General features: G+C 41.9%; 1 protein-coding gene and 1 long non-coding RNA gene across 2 annotated transcripts in view; one reads left to right on the forward strand and one right to left on the reverse strand.

The window, feature by feature from the left end:
- Window positions 1–19,407, forward strand: part of LOC118391161 (autism susceptibility gene 2 protein-like) — a 605,501-nt gene that overhangs the window by 105,157 nt on the left and 480,937 nt on the right. Inside the window, exon 3 of the mRNA XM_052457892.1 lies at window positions 17,044–17,319. Coding sequence (XP_052313852.1) covers window positions 17,044–17,319 — 276 coding nt within the window. The remainder of the gene's footprint in view (window positions 1–17,043; window positions 17,320–19,407) is intronic.
- The window catches only part of LOC118391163 (uncharacterized), a 44,844-nt gene that overhangs the window by 1,974 nt on the left and 23,463 nt on the right, over window positions 1–19,407 (reverse strand). The gene's annotated exons all lie outside the window — the stretch shown is intronic.

Raw genomic sequence — 19,407 nt, forward strand, 5'->3', positions numbered from 1 at the left:
TTGCGAGTTCAAACCCCCGAGCTGACAAGGTACAAATCTGTCGTTCTGCCCCTGAACAGGCAGTTAACCCACTGTTCCCAGGCCGTCATTGAAAATAAGAATATGTTCTTAACTGACTTGCCTGGTTAAATAAAGGTACAAAAAAAAAAAAAAAAAAAAAGACAGGTGGCGACTCAGGCCTGTTGGATCGGAAGGATTCCAAGTGGATGGTTTCATTGAGCTAATGCTTTTGACTGGTATCCGTAAGGCTGTGAGTGAATACCCCCCACACTGCCCTTTAGAAGGCACCTACACACGCTGGTTACATAATCATCACCACTTGGTGCCCCCCTTATGTTTATTAAATGAGGGAAAAGTTGTGTGTGCTCGACTGACGCTGAATATGTTTGCCTTTAATTAGGGTGCTGTGGTGTCTGGGCTTGGTAATGTCTCTACCCTGTCTCTCTGCTCTGTGTGTGGTTACTGCGCTATACTGTTGGCCTACTGCCTAACATTACACACATGCATAGGGATCGGTTGGTTTGGGATCTGCTAACACTTTTTTATAGCCTAGTCAATGTGACCGGCAGTGCATTGAGCTAGAGAGGTAGTTTTATACAGTAGCTTAATGGGAATGGTTCCAGTCAGACCTGATCCGTGTCTGTTACATTACGACGCCAGACTGCGTCGTCATATTGCTAGGCTGTGCATGTTAGGATTCTCCTAAGCCTGTGGCTTGTCTCTGATGCAGCAAGCAGCAGGCGTCGTGATTGTTGTCTTGATCTGTTGAGCACAGCCCCACATGACAAAGCGCTGCGCTGCAGTAGTTTTAGTGAAGGGGGCTGGTTGTACTGCTCTTGGGAGCAAGCAGAGATAAGGAATAATGAAAGAGGAGAGATACAAATGGAATCTCTTCTTCTTCTGTTCTTCCTTCACATCTGGGCTCCCCATCTCCAGTCCCAGCCTTTAAGGCTCCTGTGTGTGAAATGAACTCACCATGGGTCTGCTGTTGTTGAACATCCAACACAATCAGGATATCAGATCACCTCACAGGATGTTTTCCTTTTCTTTTTTTCGGAACAGAGAGAGATGTAGAGAGAGTGAAACAAGTGTTTGTCTCTGTAAGGCACGTGCCAGCAGTGCGTGTGTACCTGTGCATGTGTACCTGTGCGTGTGTATATCTAAGTGTGTGTTTGCTGACTCGGGATCTGTTGAAGTCTGCTGCTAGGCACCAATGTTGGTCTGGATGTGCTATCATAAACACAGGAGACGGAGAACAAGGCAGGAGTAATTTACTGCTCCCCTCGCCTGTAGAGGCTTCAGACACCCTTGCCACTGTATACACTCGAGACGTTGTCTTATTCTGCAAGCATTCACTAGCAGAGAAGAAGAGGGGGTTTGCTCTGGGTCACCGCAAATACCAGAGACCTTTAGAATGTGAGATAGTGGAATTGAACTCTGGGGGGTTCCTCTGTTCCATTCCAGACTGGCCCTCCAGTGGTTTTACCATAGAGCTCTGAGCAACGGAACTGTTCTAAGCTATTAGAACTAGGGTTGTGACGGTCATGGAATTTTGGATGGCGGTAATTGGCCAGCCAAATGACCGCTGTCTCCATAAAAACCGTTCGAATAGAAAAATAAAATATAAAGGATACAGTATATAAAATAAATGTGACACACATTTTCTCCTCTCCTTCACTCCTGACTGCATGTGCTGCCATAGAAATAGAATTCATAGAACAGACGTCAAGTCAAGTCAATGATGGCATAATGGGTGGACTGGCGGCCAATTGCGAGTGTACCCATAGGATCAAATCAGGAAGGAAAAGCAGGAAGTTGTTGACTCAATTCACCTGACATTAAAAAAATATATTCGATTGAATGAGCCACATCAGTTAACATAATTTGAATGAACATTCTACATTACCATGAAAAATATTGCATCACAATACCAGGCAGCCATTGCAAGTGTACCCATGAGTTTACCAGTCAAATTGCAGGGTTAGAGGTTCCAAGCTTATTCTATTCATTCTATGTCTATGCTACTGCTGCATTGGGGGGCATTGCCTAGGCAACAATAGAGTTTCTTCTTTCAGCAAGGTTCTTTTATTTTCAATACGGTCTTCATCCATAACCGTAGTGGACCGGTCTTCATCCATAACCGTAGTGGACCGGTCTTCATCCATAACCGTAGTGGACCGGTCTTCATCCATAACCGTAGTGGACCGGTCTTCATCCATAACCGTAGTGGACCGGTCTTCATCCATAACCGTAGTGGACCGGTCTTCATCCATAACCATAGTGGACCGGTCTTCATCCATAACCATAGTGGACCGGTCTTCATCCATAACCGTAGAGGACCGGTCTTCATCCATAACCGTAGTGGACCGGTCTTCATCCATAACCGTAGAGGACCGGTCTTCATCCATAACCGTAGTGGACCGGTCTTCATCCATAATCCATAAACATAGTGGACCGGTCTTCATCCATAACCGTCCGGTCTTCATCCATAACCATAGTGGACGGTCTTCATCCATAACCGTGGACCGGTCTTCATCCATAACCATAGTGGACCATAACCGTAGGTCTTCATCCATACCATAGTGGACCGGTCTTCATCCATAACCGTAGAGGACCGGTCTTCATCCATAACCGTATATCCATAACCGTAGGGTCTTCACCATAACCGTAGTGGACCGGTCTTCATCCATAACCGTAGAGGACCGGTCTTCATCCATTTCATCCATAAACCATCCATAAACGTAGTGGACCGGTCTTCATCCATAACCGTAGTGGACCGGTCTTCATCCATAACCGTAGAGGACCGGTCTTCATCCATAACCGTGGGACCGGTCTTCATCCATAACCGTAGTGGACTCTTCATCCATAACATAGTGGACGGTCTTCATCCATAACTGTAGGGACCGGTCTTCATCCATAACCGTAGTGGACCGGTCTTCATCCATAACCGTAGTGGACCGGTCTTCATCCATAACCGTAGTGGACCGGTCTTCATCCATAACCGTAGTGGACCGGTCTTCATCCATAACCGTAGTGGACCGGTCTTCATCCATAACCGTAGAGGACCGGTCTTCATCCATAACCGTAGTGGACCGGTCTTCATCCATAACCATAGTGGACCGGTCTTCATCCATAAACATAGTGGACCAGTCTTCATCCATAACCGTAGTGGACCGGTCTTCATCCATAACCATAGTGGACCAGTCTTCATCCATAACTATAGTGGACCAGTCTTCATCCATAACCATAGTGGACCAGTCTTCATCCATAAACATAGTGGACCAGTCTTCATCCATAACTATAGTGGACCAGTCTTCATCCATAACCATAGTGGACCAGTCTTCATCCATAAACATAGTGGACCAGTCTTCATCCATAACCATAGTGGACCAGTCTTCATCCATAACCATAGTGGACCAGTCTTCATCCATAACCATAGTGGACCAGTCTTCATCCATAACCATAGTGGACCAGTCTTCATCCATAACCATAGTGGACCAGTCTTCATCCATAACCATAGTGGACCAGTCTTCATCCATAAACATAGTGGACCAGTCTTCATCCATAAACATAGTGGACCAGTCTTCATCCATAACCATAGTGGACCGGTCTTCATCCATAACCATAGTGGACCAGTCTTCATCCATAAACATAGTGGACCGGTCTTCATCCATAACCATAGTGGACCGGTCTTCATCCATAACCATAGTGGACCAGTCTTCATCCTTAACCATAGTGGACCAGTCTTCATCCATAACCATAGTGGACCAGTCTTCATCCATAACCATAGTGGACCGGTCTTCATCCATAACCATAGTGGACCGGTCTTCATCCATAACCATAGTGGACCAGTCTTCATCCATAACCATAGTGGACCAGTCTTCATCCATAACCATAGTGGACCAGTCTTCATCCATAAACCGTCCAGTGGACCAGTCTTCATCCATAACCATAGTGGACTTCATCCATAACCATAGTGGACCAGTCTTCATCCATAACCATAGTGGACCAGTCTTCATCCATAACCATAGTGGACCAGTCTTCATCCATAACCATAGTGGACCGGTCTTCATCCATAACATAGTGGACCGGTCTTCATCCATAACCATAGTGGACCGGTCTTCATCCATAACCATAGTGGACCGATAACCATAGTGGACCGGTCTTCATCCATAACCATAGTGGACCGGTCTTCATCCATAACCATAGTGGACCAGTCTTCATCCATAACCATAGTGGACCAGTCTTCATCCATAACCATAGTGGACCAGTCTTCATCCATAACCATAGTGGACCGGTCTTCATCCATAACCATAGTGGACCAGTCTTCATCCATAACCATAGTGGACCAGTCTTCATCCATAACCATAGTGGACCGGTCTTCATCCATAAACATAGTGGACCGGTCTTCATCCATAACCATAGTGGACCAGTCTTCATCCATAAACATAGTGGACCAGTCTTCATCCATAACCATAGTGGACCAGTCTTCATCCATAACCATAGTGGACCAGTCTTCATCCATAACCATAGTGGACCAGTCTTCATCCATAACCATAGTGGACCAGTCTTCATCCATAAACATAGTGGACCGGTCTTCATCCATAACCATAGTGGACCGGTCTTCATCCATAACCATAGTGGACCGGTCTTCATCCATAACCATAGTGGACCGGTCTTCATCCATAACCATAGTGGACCGGTCTTCATCCATAACCATAGTGGACCAGTCTTCATCCATAACCATAGTGGACCAGTCTTCATCCATAAACATAGTGGACCAGTCTTCATCCATAACCATAGTGGACCGGTCTTCATCCATAACCATAGTGGACCAGTCTTCATCCATAACCATAGTGGACCAGTCTTCATCCATAACCATAGTGGACCAGTCTTCATCCGTCCACTACAGTTATGGATGAAGATACTTAGTGGCGAACTGTGGTTGATCTTATCAAGTATGTTTCTCTTTCTTTATTTATGAAGGTAAAGGAGAGCTTAGGGTACGCTTTCTCTTTTTCTCCCCCGCTCTCTCTTTCTCTCGATCTCTCTCTCTTTCTATTTCTCTCGCTCCACCCCCTCTTTTTTTCCTCTCTTTTTTTCCTCTCTTTTTTTCCTCTCTTTTTTCCCTCTCTTTTTTCCCTCTCTTTTTTCCCTCTCTCGTTTCCACTCTATCGTTCTCTCGCTCTCAGCTTTGTGGCAGTCTGTCTCGTGTCTCTGGGTATGAATGAGTCATGGTTATTCAGCATTCTCCTACTCAACCTTTTCAAACTGCTAATGATGTGCTCTTTGTAGAAATATCACGCTTTTATGTCTGCCTTTGTGACGGCCTCGCCGCTATTCCACTCATACATTTAACATGCTGTGTAGTACATGACTGAGCAGAGCTGCTAGTCTATTTTCCTCCAGACACATTGTGGAAAAGCAGTTGTAGTATTGCTTACTTTAGGCCTTTGAATTCCTTGCGTAACATAGGCCATAGAGGAGCAGCTTCCAACGTCTTCCAGCATCCTTAACTGGTGAATATACACAGAGTACAAAACATTAAGGACACCTTCCTAATATTGAGTTCCACGCCCGCCCCTTTTTCCCTCAGAACAGCTTCAATTTGTCGGGGTGTGGACTCTACAAGGTGTCGAAAGTGTTCCACAGGGATGATGGCCCATGTTGACTCCAAAGCTTCCCACATTTGTGTCTAGTTGGCTGGATGTTCTTTGGGTGGTGGACCATTGTTGATACACAAAGGAAACTGTAGAGCGTGAAAAACCCAGCCGCAATCAATGTCTCAATTTTCTCAAGGCTTAAAAATCCTTCTTTATCCTCTCTCTTGCTTTTCATCTACATTGATTGAAGTGGCTTTAACAAGTTACATCAATAAGGGATCATAGCTCTCACCTGGATTCTCTAGGCAACAGAGAGATTGATACATGGTGAATGAGCTGGTGTATTTTGTTGACTTTTATTTATCGTACTCTAATTGTAGGTATGTCTGCTGATTTGATCAATTCCTTTCCAAGATAGGTTAATAACAATATGCTGAACGATCTAAATGAATTGAACTCAAAATAACAATGCATTGCAAATAGCATTGCTCATAAGTAATTATACTTATTAAGCCCCGTTAGCATGAATTATTTTACAGTAGGCATCTTCTGCTTTTTTCATGTGCTACATCATTTTCCAATATCTGTTCACAGTTGCAGATGTGTGTGTTTAGTGTGTTGGATGGTGTATGGTGCAGTGAAATCTGGACCTGCTCCTAGGTCAGAGCAGAGTGTAGCCTGATCCATTAAGCAGGCTTCCACTGTGTCTGGGTGGTCACACACACACAAACTCATGATGTCATTTGGTTTTATCTCACCATTAATAACACTGTAAGTCAGCCTTATAAAAAAAGTGCTTAAACACACAGAGCACTTACGCTATTGAACTGCCTAGATGAACTGCCTAGCTGCCTGGCGGATTTAACTAGTTCATTGTGTTCTGTCAAGTTGAGTCTTTCCATTTGCATCTCGCGCTCCCCTTCACAGGCCTGTTTGAATAAGCTAATGAATGCTGTCTGAGAGAGAGAAAAATTGTATTTTGATCACGCTCTCGCACAACCTCATCATTAAATTTAAAAAATATATATATATATATAATATATATATATATATATATATATACACAGTTGAAGTCAGAAGTTTACATTCACTTAGGTTGGAGTTATTAAAACTTGTTTTTCAACTATTCCTCAAATTTCTTGTTAACAAACTATAATTTTGGCAAGTCGGTTAGGACATCTACTTTGTGCATGACACAAGTAATTTTTACAAAAATAGTTTACAGACATATTATTTAACTTATAATTCACTGTATCACAATTCTAGTGGGTCATACGTTTACATACACTAAGTTGACTGTGCCTTTAAACAGCTTGGAAAATTATGTCATGGCTTTAGAAGCTTCTAATAGGCTAATTTACATAATTTGAGTCAATTGGAGGTGTGCCTGTGGATGTATTTCAAGGCCTACCTTCAAACTCAGTGCCTCTTTGCTTGACATCATGGGGAAATCAGCCAAGACCTCAGATTTTTTTTTTTAGACCTCCACAACTCTGGTTCGTCCTTGGGAGCAATTTCCAAATGCCTGAAGGCACCACGTTCGTCTGTACAAACAATAGTACGCAAGTATAAACAGCATGGAACCACGCAGCCGTCATACCGCTCAGGAAGGAGATGCGTTCTGTCCCTTAGAGATGAACATACTTTGGTGCGAAAAGTGCAAATCAATCCCAGAACCACACCAAAGGACCTTGTGAAGATGCTGGAGGAAACGGGTACAAAAGTATCTATATCCACAGTAAAACGAGTCCTGTATCGACATAACCTGAAAGGCCGCTCAGCAAGGAAGAAGCCACTGCTCCAAAACCGCCATAAAAAAAGCCAGACTACGGTTTGCAACTGCACATGGGGACAAAGATCATACTTTTTGGAAAAATGTCCTCTGGTCTGATGAAATAAAAATAGAACAGTTTGGCCATAATGGCCATAGTTATGTTTGGAGGAAAAAGGGGAGGCTTTCAAACCGAAGAACACCATCCCAACCGTGAAGCACGGGGGGTGGCAGCATCATGTTGTGGGGGTGCCTTGCTGCAGGAGGGACTGGTGCACTTCACAAAATAGATGGCATCATGAGGATGGAAAATTATGTGGATATTGAAGCAACATCTCAAGTCATCAGTCTGGAAGTTAAAGCTTGGTCGCAAATGGGTCTTCCAAATGAACAATGACCCAAAGCATATGTCCAAAGTTGTGGCAAAATGGCTTAAGGACAACAAAGTCAGGGTATTGGAGTGGCCATCACTAAGCCCTGACCTCAATCCCATATAAAATATGTGGGCAGAATTTAAAAAGTGTGTGCGAACAAGGAGGCCTACAAACCTGACTCAGGCTCTGTCGGGATGAATGGGCCAAAATTCACCCAACTTATTTGGGAAGCTTGTGGAAGGCTACTCGAAACGTTTGATCCAAGTTAAACAATTGAAAGGCAATGCTACCATATACTAATTTAGTGTATGTAAACTTCTGACCCACTGGGACTGTGAAGAAATAAATCATTCGCTCTACTTTTATTCTGACATTTTACATTCTTAAAATAAAGTGGTGATCCTAACTGACCTAAGACAGGGAATTTTTTTTTTTTATCTTGACTAAATGTCAAGAATTGTGAAAAACTGAGTTCAAATGTATTTGGCTAAGGTGTATGTAAACTTCCAACCTCAACTGTGTATGTATATACAGTATGTATATATATATATATATATATATATATATATATATATATATATATATATATATACAGTGCCGTGCGATAGTATTCGGCCCCCTTGAACTTTGCGACCTTTTGCCACATTTCAGGCTTAAAACATAAAGATATAAAACTGTATTTTTTTGTGAAGAATCAACAACAAGTGGGACACAATCATGAAGTGGAACGACATTTATTGGATATTTCAAACTTTTTTAACAAATCAAAAACTGAAAAATTGGGCGTGCAAAATTATTCAGCCCCCTTAAGTTAATACTTTGTAGCGCCACCGTTTGCTGCGATTACAGCTGTAAGTCACTTGGGGTATGTCTCTATCAGTTTTGCACATTGAGAGACTGACATTTTTTCCCATTCCTCCTTGCAAAACAGCTCGAGCTCAGTGAGGTTGGATGGAGAGCATTTGTGTAATGAATTTCTTCTTCCGAAGAGGAGAGGCGAAACGGATCAGAGGACCAATACGCGGCGTGGTAATTGTCCATGGTTCTTTTTAATGCGTTAAGGTACACATGAACAACTGACTACAAAAAAAAACAAGAAATGTGAAAACTCAAAACAGTCCTATCTGGTGCAAAGACAGAGACAGGAACAATCACCCACAAACACACAGTGAAACCCAGGCTACCTAAGTATGATTCTCAATCAGAGACAACCAATGACACCTGCCTCTGATTGAGAACCATACTAGGCCGAAACATAGAAATTCCCAAAACCTAGAAAAACAAACATAGCCTGCCCACCCAACTCACGCCCTGACCATACTAACTAAATACAAAACACAGGAAATAAAGGTCAGAACGTGACAATTTGTGAACAGCAGTTTTCAGTTCTTTCCACAGATTCTCGATTGGATTCAGGTCTGGACTTTGACTTGGCCATTCTAACACCTGGATATGTTTATTTTTGAACCATTCCATTGTAGATTTTGCTTTATGTTTTGGATCATTGTCTTGTTGGAAGACAAATCTCCGTCTCAGTCTCAGGTCTTTTGCAGACTCCATCTGGTTTTCTTCCAGAATGGTTCCTGTATTTGGCTCCATCCATCTTCCCATCAATTTTAACCATCTTCCCTGTCCCTGCTGAAGAAAAGCAGGCCCAAACCATGATGCTGCCACCACCATGTTTGACAGTGGGGATGGTGTGTTCAGGGTGATGAGCTGTGTTGCTTTTACGCCAAACATAACGTTTTGCATTGTTGCCAAAAAGTTAAATTTTGGTTTCATCTGACCAGAGCACCTTCTTCCACATGTTTGGTGTGTCTCCTAGGTGGCTTGTGGCAAACTTTAAACAACACTTATGGATATCTTTAAGAAATTGCTTTCTTCTTGCCACTCTTCCATAAAGGCCAGATTTGTGCAATATACGACTGATTGTTGTCCTATGGACAGAGTCTCCCACCTCAGCTGTAGATCTCTGCAGTTCATCCAGAGTGATCATGGGCCTCTTGGCTGCATCTCTGATCAGTCTTCTCCTTGTATGAGCTGAAAGTTTAGAGGGACGGCCAGGTCTTGGTAGATTTGCAGTGGTCTGATACTCCTTCCATTTCAATATTATCGCTTGCACAGTGCTCCTTGGGATGTTTAAAGCTTGGGAAATCTTTTTGTATCCAAATCCAGCTTTAAACTTCTTCACAACAGTATCTCGGACCTGCCTGGTGTGTTCCTTGTTCTTCATGATGCTCTCTGCGCTTTTAACGGACCTCTGAGACTATCACAGTGCAGGTGCATTTATACGGAGACTTGATTACACACAGGTGGATTGTATTTATCATCATTAGTCATTTAGGTCAACATTGGATCATTCAGAGATCCTCATTGAACTTCTGGAGAGAGTTTGCTGCACTGAAAGTAAAGGGGCTGAATAATTTTGCACGCCCAATTTTTCAGTTTTTGATTTGTTAAAAAAGTTTGAAATATCCAATAAATGTTGTTCCACTTCATGATTGTGTCCCACTTGTTGTTGATTCTTCACAAAAAAAATACAGTTTTATATCTTCATGTTTGAAGCCTGAAATGTGGCAAAAGGTCACAAAGTTCAAGGGGGCCGAATACTTTCGCAAGGCACTGTATATATATATATATATATATATATATATACTGTATATACATACACAGTTGAGGTTGGAAGTTTACATACACCATATATATATATATATATATATATACATACACAGTTGAGGTTGGAAGTTTACATACACCATATATATATATACAGTGCCTTTCGAAAGTATTCGGCATATATACACACCGGTATATATGACAAAACACACATCACGACAATAGAGACACCACAACACCACAACCCAATTGAGATGGATGAGTTGGACCACACAGTGAAGGAACCTGGAATATGATCTGGAACCTGGAATTCATACAGCCATTGTTTTAAAGACAAGCATAGCAGATAGTGTTTTTCTTACTTTTTTGGTAGCACTTTTCTTGACACCCAGTGTCATAACCATTATTATAATGTCATAACATAGGACATAACTTGTCATTTCCATTATGTGTTATGACAGGTCATAACACTGCCATGACCAATATATTTACACCTCTTGTGACATATTGTGTTGTTGTATGGCTGGTTATGACACCTACATTAGAGTGTCAAAACTGACATTTACTCAAAATAAATGTTTTCTTAAATCCTTTGTTGTTGTTTTCTTTACAGTTGTTTTTTCATCATATTTTAAATAACTTGTAGAAAATACCCTTTATGACACTGTCATGAAGCATTATGACCATCCTGTGTCACTTTACTTGGACTAAGAAAATACACTTTATGACACTCAAGAAGCATTATGACCATCATCATATACGCAAGGTATGCCTATCACGTACATGGCCTTATATCAGTCAAAAAGAGGGTGTCTTGTCCTTCTCCTGAAATCTTCTCCTGCATTCATCCCAGTCATCAGCAACAGAGCACTGGGGTAGTTGCATGTCTGACATCAATGTGTGCGCAATTACAATTATAATTTAATATGGTGAATTTAAAAAAAAAAATTATATAACATTAACATACTGAAGACAAGTAGGCTATGGTGTAATGGAATGGTTTGCCTTGTGTGGTTTTGTGGGTTTTGACACTCTTATGTAGATGTCATAACCAGCCATAAAATACCAAAATATGTCACACCAGGTCAAAATGTCATGACAGTTGGTATGATATATTATGACATGGTTATGACGATTATGATGCTGGGTGTCAAATAAAGTGTTACCATTTTAGTTTTTTAACAACAGAATCAACAGATTTGTTTAGAGGCTTAGAACTCCACACCACGCTAACACAATGGGTCCTTCTCAAACCCCTCAGAACTTTGTCATTTTGTCACTCCTTTCATCCCTGACAATGCATATCATGTTGCATTATTTGTGTTGGTTGAGAGTGGAAAACAAAGGAGAACACGATTAGTTGATGCATGCGGCATTTGTTTGTTTGCCTGTGACGAAAATGAAGCTTTGTTATATTGGCTCAGTGAGTCAGAGCCAACCACCAAACTCATTACCCTCATCATCCTGCAGCTCGGTCATTGGAATTGACACAGTTTAGGCCTATATTTCAAATACCATAAATATGGATACCCCCGCTGTTTTCAAATCACGTAGAGGGCTATGGCTGTTAGATATCAATGTTGGAAGGTTGATGTCAAAGATGGATCTTCTTGATATCTGGGTGCATGACATGAGCCCGGATATTTTGGTTCTCAGAGACTTGGCTAAATGACTCGATCCCGGATAAGGACATTGGATAAGGACATTGCTGAATGGAACATCTTCAGGTGTGACATGCAGAAAAAGGGGGAGGGGTGGCTATATATGTGAAATCAACTTGGATTGATGGAAGAAATCTAGCAAACTCCTCACTGATTGACCTCATTCTGAAAAATAACCCCCACAAGTACTTGTCCAGCGGTGTCTTTGCCAATGATCTCAGTGATCACTGTCCTATTGCATGTATGAGAGATGAACACTGATCCTCGTATAATTATGAAGAAAGATTTTAAACAAAATTCCCCACAACCTTTTTTTCATATGTACAGTGCCTTCAGAAGGTATTCATACCCCTTGACTTATTCCACTTTTTGTTGTGTTACCGCCTGAATTCAAAAAGGGAAATAAATATTTTTTTCACACTTCTACACACAATACCCCAAAATTAAACATGTTTTTAGAAATGTTTGCAAATGTATTCAAAATTAAATATAGAAATATCTAATTGACATAAGTATTCTCACCCCTGAGTCAATACTTTGTAGAAACACCTTTGGCAGTGATTACAAAGTATTTCTGGGTAAGTCTCTCAGAACTTCCGACACCTGAATTGTACAACATTTGCCCAATATTATTTTCAAAATTGGTTGTTGATCATTGCTAGACAACCATTTTCATGTCTTGCCATAGATTTTCAGTTAGATTTATGTCAAAACTGCAACTCGGCTGCTCAGGAACATTCACTGTCTTCTTGGTAAACAACTCAAGTGTAGATTTGGGCTTTAGGTAATTGTCCTGCTGAAAGGTGAATTCATCCTGGTAAGCAACTCCCGTGTGTTTGTCCTTATGGTTTAGGTCTCCCAGTGTCTGGTGGAAAGCAGACTGAACCAGGTTTGTCCTTATGGTTTAGGTCTCCCAGTGTCTGGTGGAAAGCAGACTGAACCAGGTTTGTCCTTATGGTTTAGGTCTCCCAGTGTCTGGTGGAAAGCAGACTGAACCAGGTTTGTCCTTATGGTTTAGGTCTCCCAGTGTCTGGTGGAAAGCAGACTGAACCAGGTTTGTCCTTATGGTTTAGGTCTCCCAGTGTCTGGTGGAAAGCAGACTGAACCAGGTTTGTCCTTATGGTTTAGGTCTCCCAGTGTCTGGTGGAAAGCAGACTGAACCAGGTTTGTCCTTATGGTTTAGGTCTCCCAGTGTCTGGTGGAAAGCAGACTGAACCAGGTTTGTCCTTATGGTTTAGGTCTCCCAGTGTCTGGTGGAAAGCAGACTGAACCAGGTTTGTGCTTAGCTCCATTCCATTCTTTTTTTATCCTGAAAAACTCCCCAGTCCTTAATGATTACAAGCAACCCATAACATTATGCAGCCACCACTATGCTTGAAAATATGGAGAGTGGTACTCCATAATATGTTGCATTAGATTTGCTCCAAACATAAGTTTGTATTACAAAAAGTTAATTGCTTTGCCAAGTATTGTGCAGTATTACTTTAGTGCCTTGTTGCAAACAGGATGCATGTTTTTGGATATTTGTATTCTGTACAGGCTTCTTTCTTTTCACTCTGTCAATTAGGTTAGTATTGTGGAGTAACTCCAATGTTGTTGATCCATCCTCAGTTTTCTCCTATCACATCCATAAAGACACCATTGGCCTCATGGTGAAATCCCTGAGCGGTTTCCTTCCTCTCTGGCAATTGAGTTAGGAAGGACGACTGGGTGTAATGATACACCATCCAAAGTGTAATTAATAACTTCACCATGCTCAAATGCCTACTAAATGTCGGCCTTTTATTTTTTACCCATCTACCAATAGGTGCGCTTCTTTGCGAGGCGTTGGAAAATCTCCCTGATATGTGTGGATGAATCTGTGTTTGACGTTCACTGCTCGACTGAGGGACCATACAGATAATTGTATGTGTGGGGTACAGACATGAAATAGTCATTCAAAAAATCATGTTAAACACTATTATTGCACACACAGTCCATGCAACTTATTATGTGACTCGGAGTTATATGACTTGCTACACCTGAACTTATTTAGGCTTGCCATAACAAAGGGATTGAATACTTATTGACTCAATTTCAGCTTTCTTTTAAAATTAATTTAGAAAAAAAATCTAAAAACATAATTCCACTTTCACATTATGAAGTATTGTGTGTAGGCCAGTCACTAACAGTCTCAATTTAATCAATGCAAATTCAGGCAGTAACACAACAACATTTGGAAAAAGTCAAGGGGTGTGAATACTTTCTGAAGGCACTGTACTCTGACCTTTCCTCTCAGCTGCATGCCTGACCATTAATTTGTTCTAGAATTGTTCTCATCTATTTTCTCTCTCTGTCAGACAAATACACTCCCTTAAACAAAAAATAGAACAAATACTTGGTTCTCTATAGAACTTTCAGATCTTGTTATGATGAGAAATCATGCCTGGGCCAAGGCTCGAGAGACTAGCTGATTGCCAGTTTTGCAGGCAATTGAGAAATAGATGCCCTTCCTCTATCGAGAAAGAACTATATCTAACTAGAAAGTAGTTAGATATAGCTATCTTAGACTCTGCTGGTAATCCATCTAAATTTTGCAAAATAGTTAATGCACTGAAGCGTGGAAATTCCTCTTCTTCCCTGCCTTAGCAAGTTGTGTCAGACTCTGGCATCATTACTGAGAAATATGAGATAAGTGATGCTTTTAATCAGCATTTTATCTCAACAGGCTTTTATTTGAAATAAATGGTGGTTTAATTGACCCTTGTCAGCCAGTCGGATGCCTGCCTCTCTCCTAGCCTCTAGATGGAAGTTCCGTCAACTTCTAGTGAATCTTGGTTTTCATTTCAACAACTATCTTCTTGTGATTTGCAAGACGCCTTGCAGAAGATTGATATAAAAAAATCACTGGGGCAGATTTGTCTGATGCTTTCTTGCTGCAGCTTTCTGATCCTCTGATTGCAGAATCTTTAACCCTTTGACGCGCACGATGACGTATTTGTGATCATTGTTGAGTGGTCCCGGCAGTGTACGATCTCAAATAAGTGATTGGAACAGTAGCAACAGAACGTATGTCCCAACAAACGCTTATAAACACCATTGTTGTCTGAACAGCATACATATGTTTTTGCACTGATGGAAAATAAAGGTCTTAAACATCATTCCTCAATTTGACTTGTTATTGTAAAGATAAATGCGAACTTCATCATCCAAGCATCACACGGAACACATCCACAGCCAAACTCATTCCATAAACCAGTCTAACAAAACTTAAGTTAGTGACCTAATTAAGATTAATGTTTGTCTCAGGGTCTACCGAACGTCACCCACGATGTCAATACTGTCACCCAATATGTCAAACAAGAAGGTGGACTGCGATGTACTGGAGCACAAATATCCTTATTCTTTATGGTTTTGGTCGTAGTCTTGCTGTGTAACTCGCATCCTATTGAACTCCCTCCAAACCCTGTAGTCTTCTGCACCTCTAGACAGACAGAGGCACCCTGGGATGGTGACGGGCAAGGCTGTGCTCAGAAAAACAACCCAGGGATGGAATAGAAAAAGATGAAAAGAGAACGAAAGGGGGTAGGTAGAGGGGGATAGAGACTGCAAGGTTGTGGAAGAGGTAGTGGAATGATCCAGAATTGGATCGCTGGTCGCTCACTCCCCTCTTGACTTGAATAGGGACATACCTCCTAATTATCACTCCTCTCCCATTTAACCAATCCATATGTCCACACAAATACTCCTATCAGGTCTGTTAAATGGTAATAATGTGGACTCACACTCCTCCAAGCATGTTGTCAAAGATCTGCGTTTCACAGGGCATTGACACATCATTAGGGTAGCCATGGCAGTTTCCCACTTTCCCTTGGCAGTACACTATTGGCTCTGCGACTAAATCTCCACACTAAAGTGTCATCATGGCTGCCCCACTCAGTCTTTATTGGACTGTATTACACAAGTGGCTCCTTGGCCTGCTGCTACTACTACAGGCCTGGAACAAAATGAGTCCCCTTACAGATAAATTATTTGTTCCATAACTTCAGCCTTGATGGCTCAAGTACAGTACGCAGCCTCGCTGTGGCAGATGAGTTGTGTTATTAATCCCCCAGTCAAACTGTACAACCCCATCTGGTTGGAAAATAGCACACAATACAGGAGATGTGGGGGCTCGTGTAATGGTTTGTTTTCTCCATCTGTTACGGAGTGTAGTGTAGGTGCCCACAAAGTGCCCACTATTTTACCAGGGGATGTGGGAGTGTTGACAGAACTTCAATTTAAGTATTTCATTGCTATACTAGTTTGTGTATGTGTGTCTGTTTTTGTCGATGTGGGTGTGTGCTGGTGGCTGTTTCCAACGCTCAATGCCTTCATTGGCAGCCATGCTCTAATAGATGTGTGGTTAATCTCAGACAGATAGTGTGGTGCTATCATCTACTGTACCTAGAGATGCTCTGGTGACAATATGTCTAAACGTAACACGTTGTTAGTGCTGAACTACCCACGGGGGCCTCAGTAGGGGAGAAGAACAGTCTCTCTCGGTACTGCTCATTGGAGTAGCTAGTAAGCGTACTTCTCAAATGGCATTTGTCAATGTGAATATGTTATCCATCTTTAAGCCTAGCTTTGATTTTCATCATAATGAGCTCTCTTTCTCAGGTGTAGGAGCTTATTTAGTCAGGATTATGAATATATTTGAATTCATGTAATTGCTTTTAGTACGCTCCAGCGACAAGCTAATCAGAAGTACTTAATTTGTTTCAGTGTAACAGAGTTTTCACCTCTCCCCTGCAGTGCAGATCAAAAAAGTAGATATTTCTATTCTCCATTCCCCTTCTCCAGAAGGACATGACCCTGAATTACTTTTACACTGTCATAGTTTTCACCTCCCCTCTTTTCTTCTCTCCTTTCTCCCTTTACAGAAGATACTTTGCTTAAGTGAAGCACTTTGTCTCATTGTCACAGAGTTGTCACATGAGAAGTTGTCTACTTTGTTTCAGTGTAACTGAATTGTCATCTCACCTCTCCCTCTCCAGAAGGACCTGTCCCTGAAGTCCCAGGAGCGCATGGAGAACCAGGAGAACCATGAGGAGAATCAGGCGGGGCCCCCCCTGTGCAAGAAGAAGCCCCCTAAAGTTCCTAATGGATTCAGCCTGGATACCCACAAGGCCCTCAACAACCACCTTAACAACCACAACAACCATAGCAACCATCACCAGCACTCTGACCAGGAGAACAACATCCCACGCCTGGCTCTTCACACCTACGGCAAGAAGAAGAACAAGAACAACTTGCAGAAGAAACACAGGCCGGTCTGTACACGGTTTATTATGGTTTATACACTGTCTCCTCCACTCAATTTATTATCTCCTTAAGCAGCGTTTTGGGTAGCCTGGTCCCAGATCAGTTTGTACTGTCTTGCAGAGTTGGGACCAGGCTAGCGTTTGTGGTCTCATGTTGGCATAGTGGGTTTTGCCTGTTCACTACAATGCTAGATGTGTAGTTTGATCCTCTTGAATGTGGGAGAGGAAATGTTGATGTGTGTGTTCCCAATTTGCTTTTGGTCATAAGATCAGGTTGAATTATCAGACGACGTGTTTGATAAGGTTGAAGAAGGGATTGAATTCATACAGATAAAATAAAATAGGCTGCAAGGTGTAAAGATAGCAGCTTTGTAAAAAATAAATCAATAAAAATTCCATTCCAACTGAATTAAGAGAAACTCTAATCTAATTGTGACTGAACATTAGAGGGTCTCCTTGGCTTCAGTTAATTAATGTTACATTAAGGTCTGTCCTTTGAAAACATCTGTAATTACGCAGTATTAAGGCTAGAGATTTGTGAGTAGCAGATTGCCTTATCCTTATAGAGATACACTGAACTGACTTTACTCCCTCCTCACAGCCAGCCGACTGGTGCTCTATAGTACAGCTGCGCGGCTGTCTATTGATGAATGGTGTTATTATCTATAATGGGCTTTAAAACCTGCTGGACCAATAAGAGATTAGTCACTGGTGCTATTGTTAGCTGTGGTGTAGTGTGTGTGTGTGTGTGTGTGTGTGTGTGTGTGTGTGTGTGTGTGTGTGTGTGTGTGTGTGTGTGTGTGTGTGTGTGTGTGTGTGTGTGTGTGTGTGTGTGTGTGTGTGTGTGTGTGTGTGTGTGTGTGTGTGTGTGTGTGTGTGTGTGTGTGTGGGGAGGAGAATAGTGTCTGTGTATGTGTGTGAGCGCGCACAGGGCATTGTGTTGCACTAATGACTATTTATGGCACACTGACACTGGGGTGTCTTTCTGCCAGCAAGAGCTATCAGTTACAGCACCACCCACTGTCCATCTACACACACATGCTACACAAAGCATCCACACACATGCTGCACAAAACACACGTTGTGTGTGTGAAGGTAGGAGAGCAAAGGTTGTCATCAGTCTGTGTCATCCCAGCAGGAGAGAGGTCAGTCTTCAGGAGGCTGTTAATCATGTGAGCTATACTCCCCCTGGCTTTAATGAACCCAGAAAGAAACTACACAGGGAAGTGATTACATACTGTACACACACAGTGTTATTGGCTCGGGTGTGTGTGTTAGTCAGGGGTGCTATGACAACAACCACTGTGACAAGTGAGAGCAGCACAAAGTGGTGTTTAAGGCCAGAGCTGAAGGACCCTCCCCACAGCTCTGGGAGCAGCCACTTATTAGGGGGACAAGAGATGCTGTTAGAGCATGGGGCTCAGGGGAGACATGGCACCACACACTAAAAAAAAGTTACGTTTCTTAAATGGTTCTTCCTCAGCTCTTAAAGAGGAATGGAAACACTTTAATAAGTAAAGCTAAGCAAAGAGATCTTTTCAATCCACAAATAGTACATGTGCATTGAACATAGAAACATCTCTATTTTTAGGATATTGATCTTGAACAACATTTATTAGAGGTATGGGTAGCGCCGTCTTGAATTACCAAAGAAATGACTGGTGCCTCATGCATCATTGGCAGTATTGAGCACATTGTGAGCTTTAGCGCAGGGACTGAAAATGAACGTGGCCACCAGAAAATGAACGTGGCCACCAGCAGGCGTCGCACCTCCACTGGACCTGAAAGGTTTCTCACAACCTTGATATTGAGATCAGGAGAACAACATTAAGGTAAGAATCTGTATACAATTTGTTTATATGTTGGAGATTAGCTATAATATTGACATTTTAGAGTATATTTTCCGATTGATAAGATGAGTCTGTGAAATGAATGTTTTATAACAAGCCGAGTAGATAGTCTGCCAAAACGATACAATGTACCTAGCTAGCTGGTTATCTAGCCTGCTGGATTTAGCTCTTGTCTTGCCTTTATGTTAATGTTAATGTCTTTGATAGCTGTAGAACATAAAATGCTAATATTGACAATTTGAAGAGC

Source organism: Oncorhynchus keta, chromosome 12 (genome assembly GCF_023373465.1).
Source record: "Oncorhynchus keta strain PuntledgeMale-10-30-2019 chromosome 12, Oket_V2, whole genome shotgun sequence".
NCBI lineage: Eukaryota > Metazoa > Chordata > Actinopteri > Salmoniformes > Salmonidae > Oncorhynchus > Oncorhynchus keta.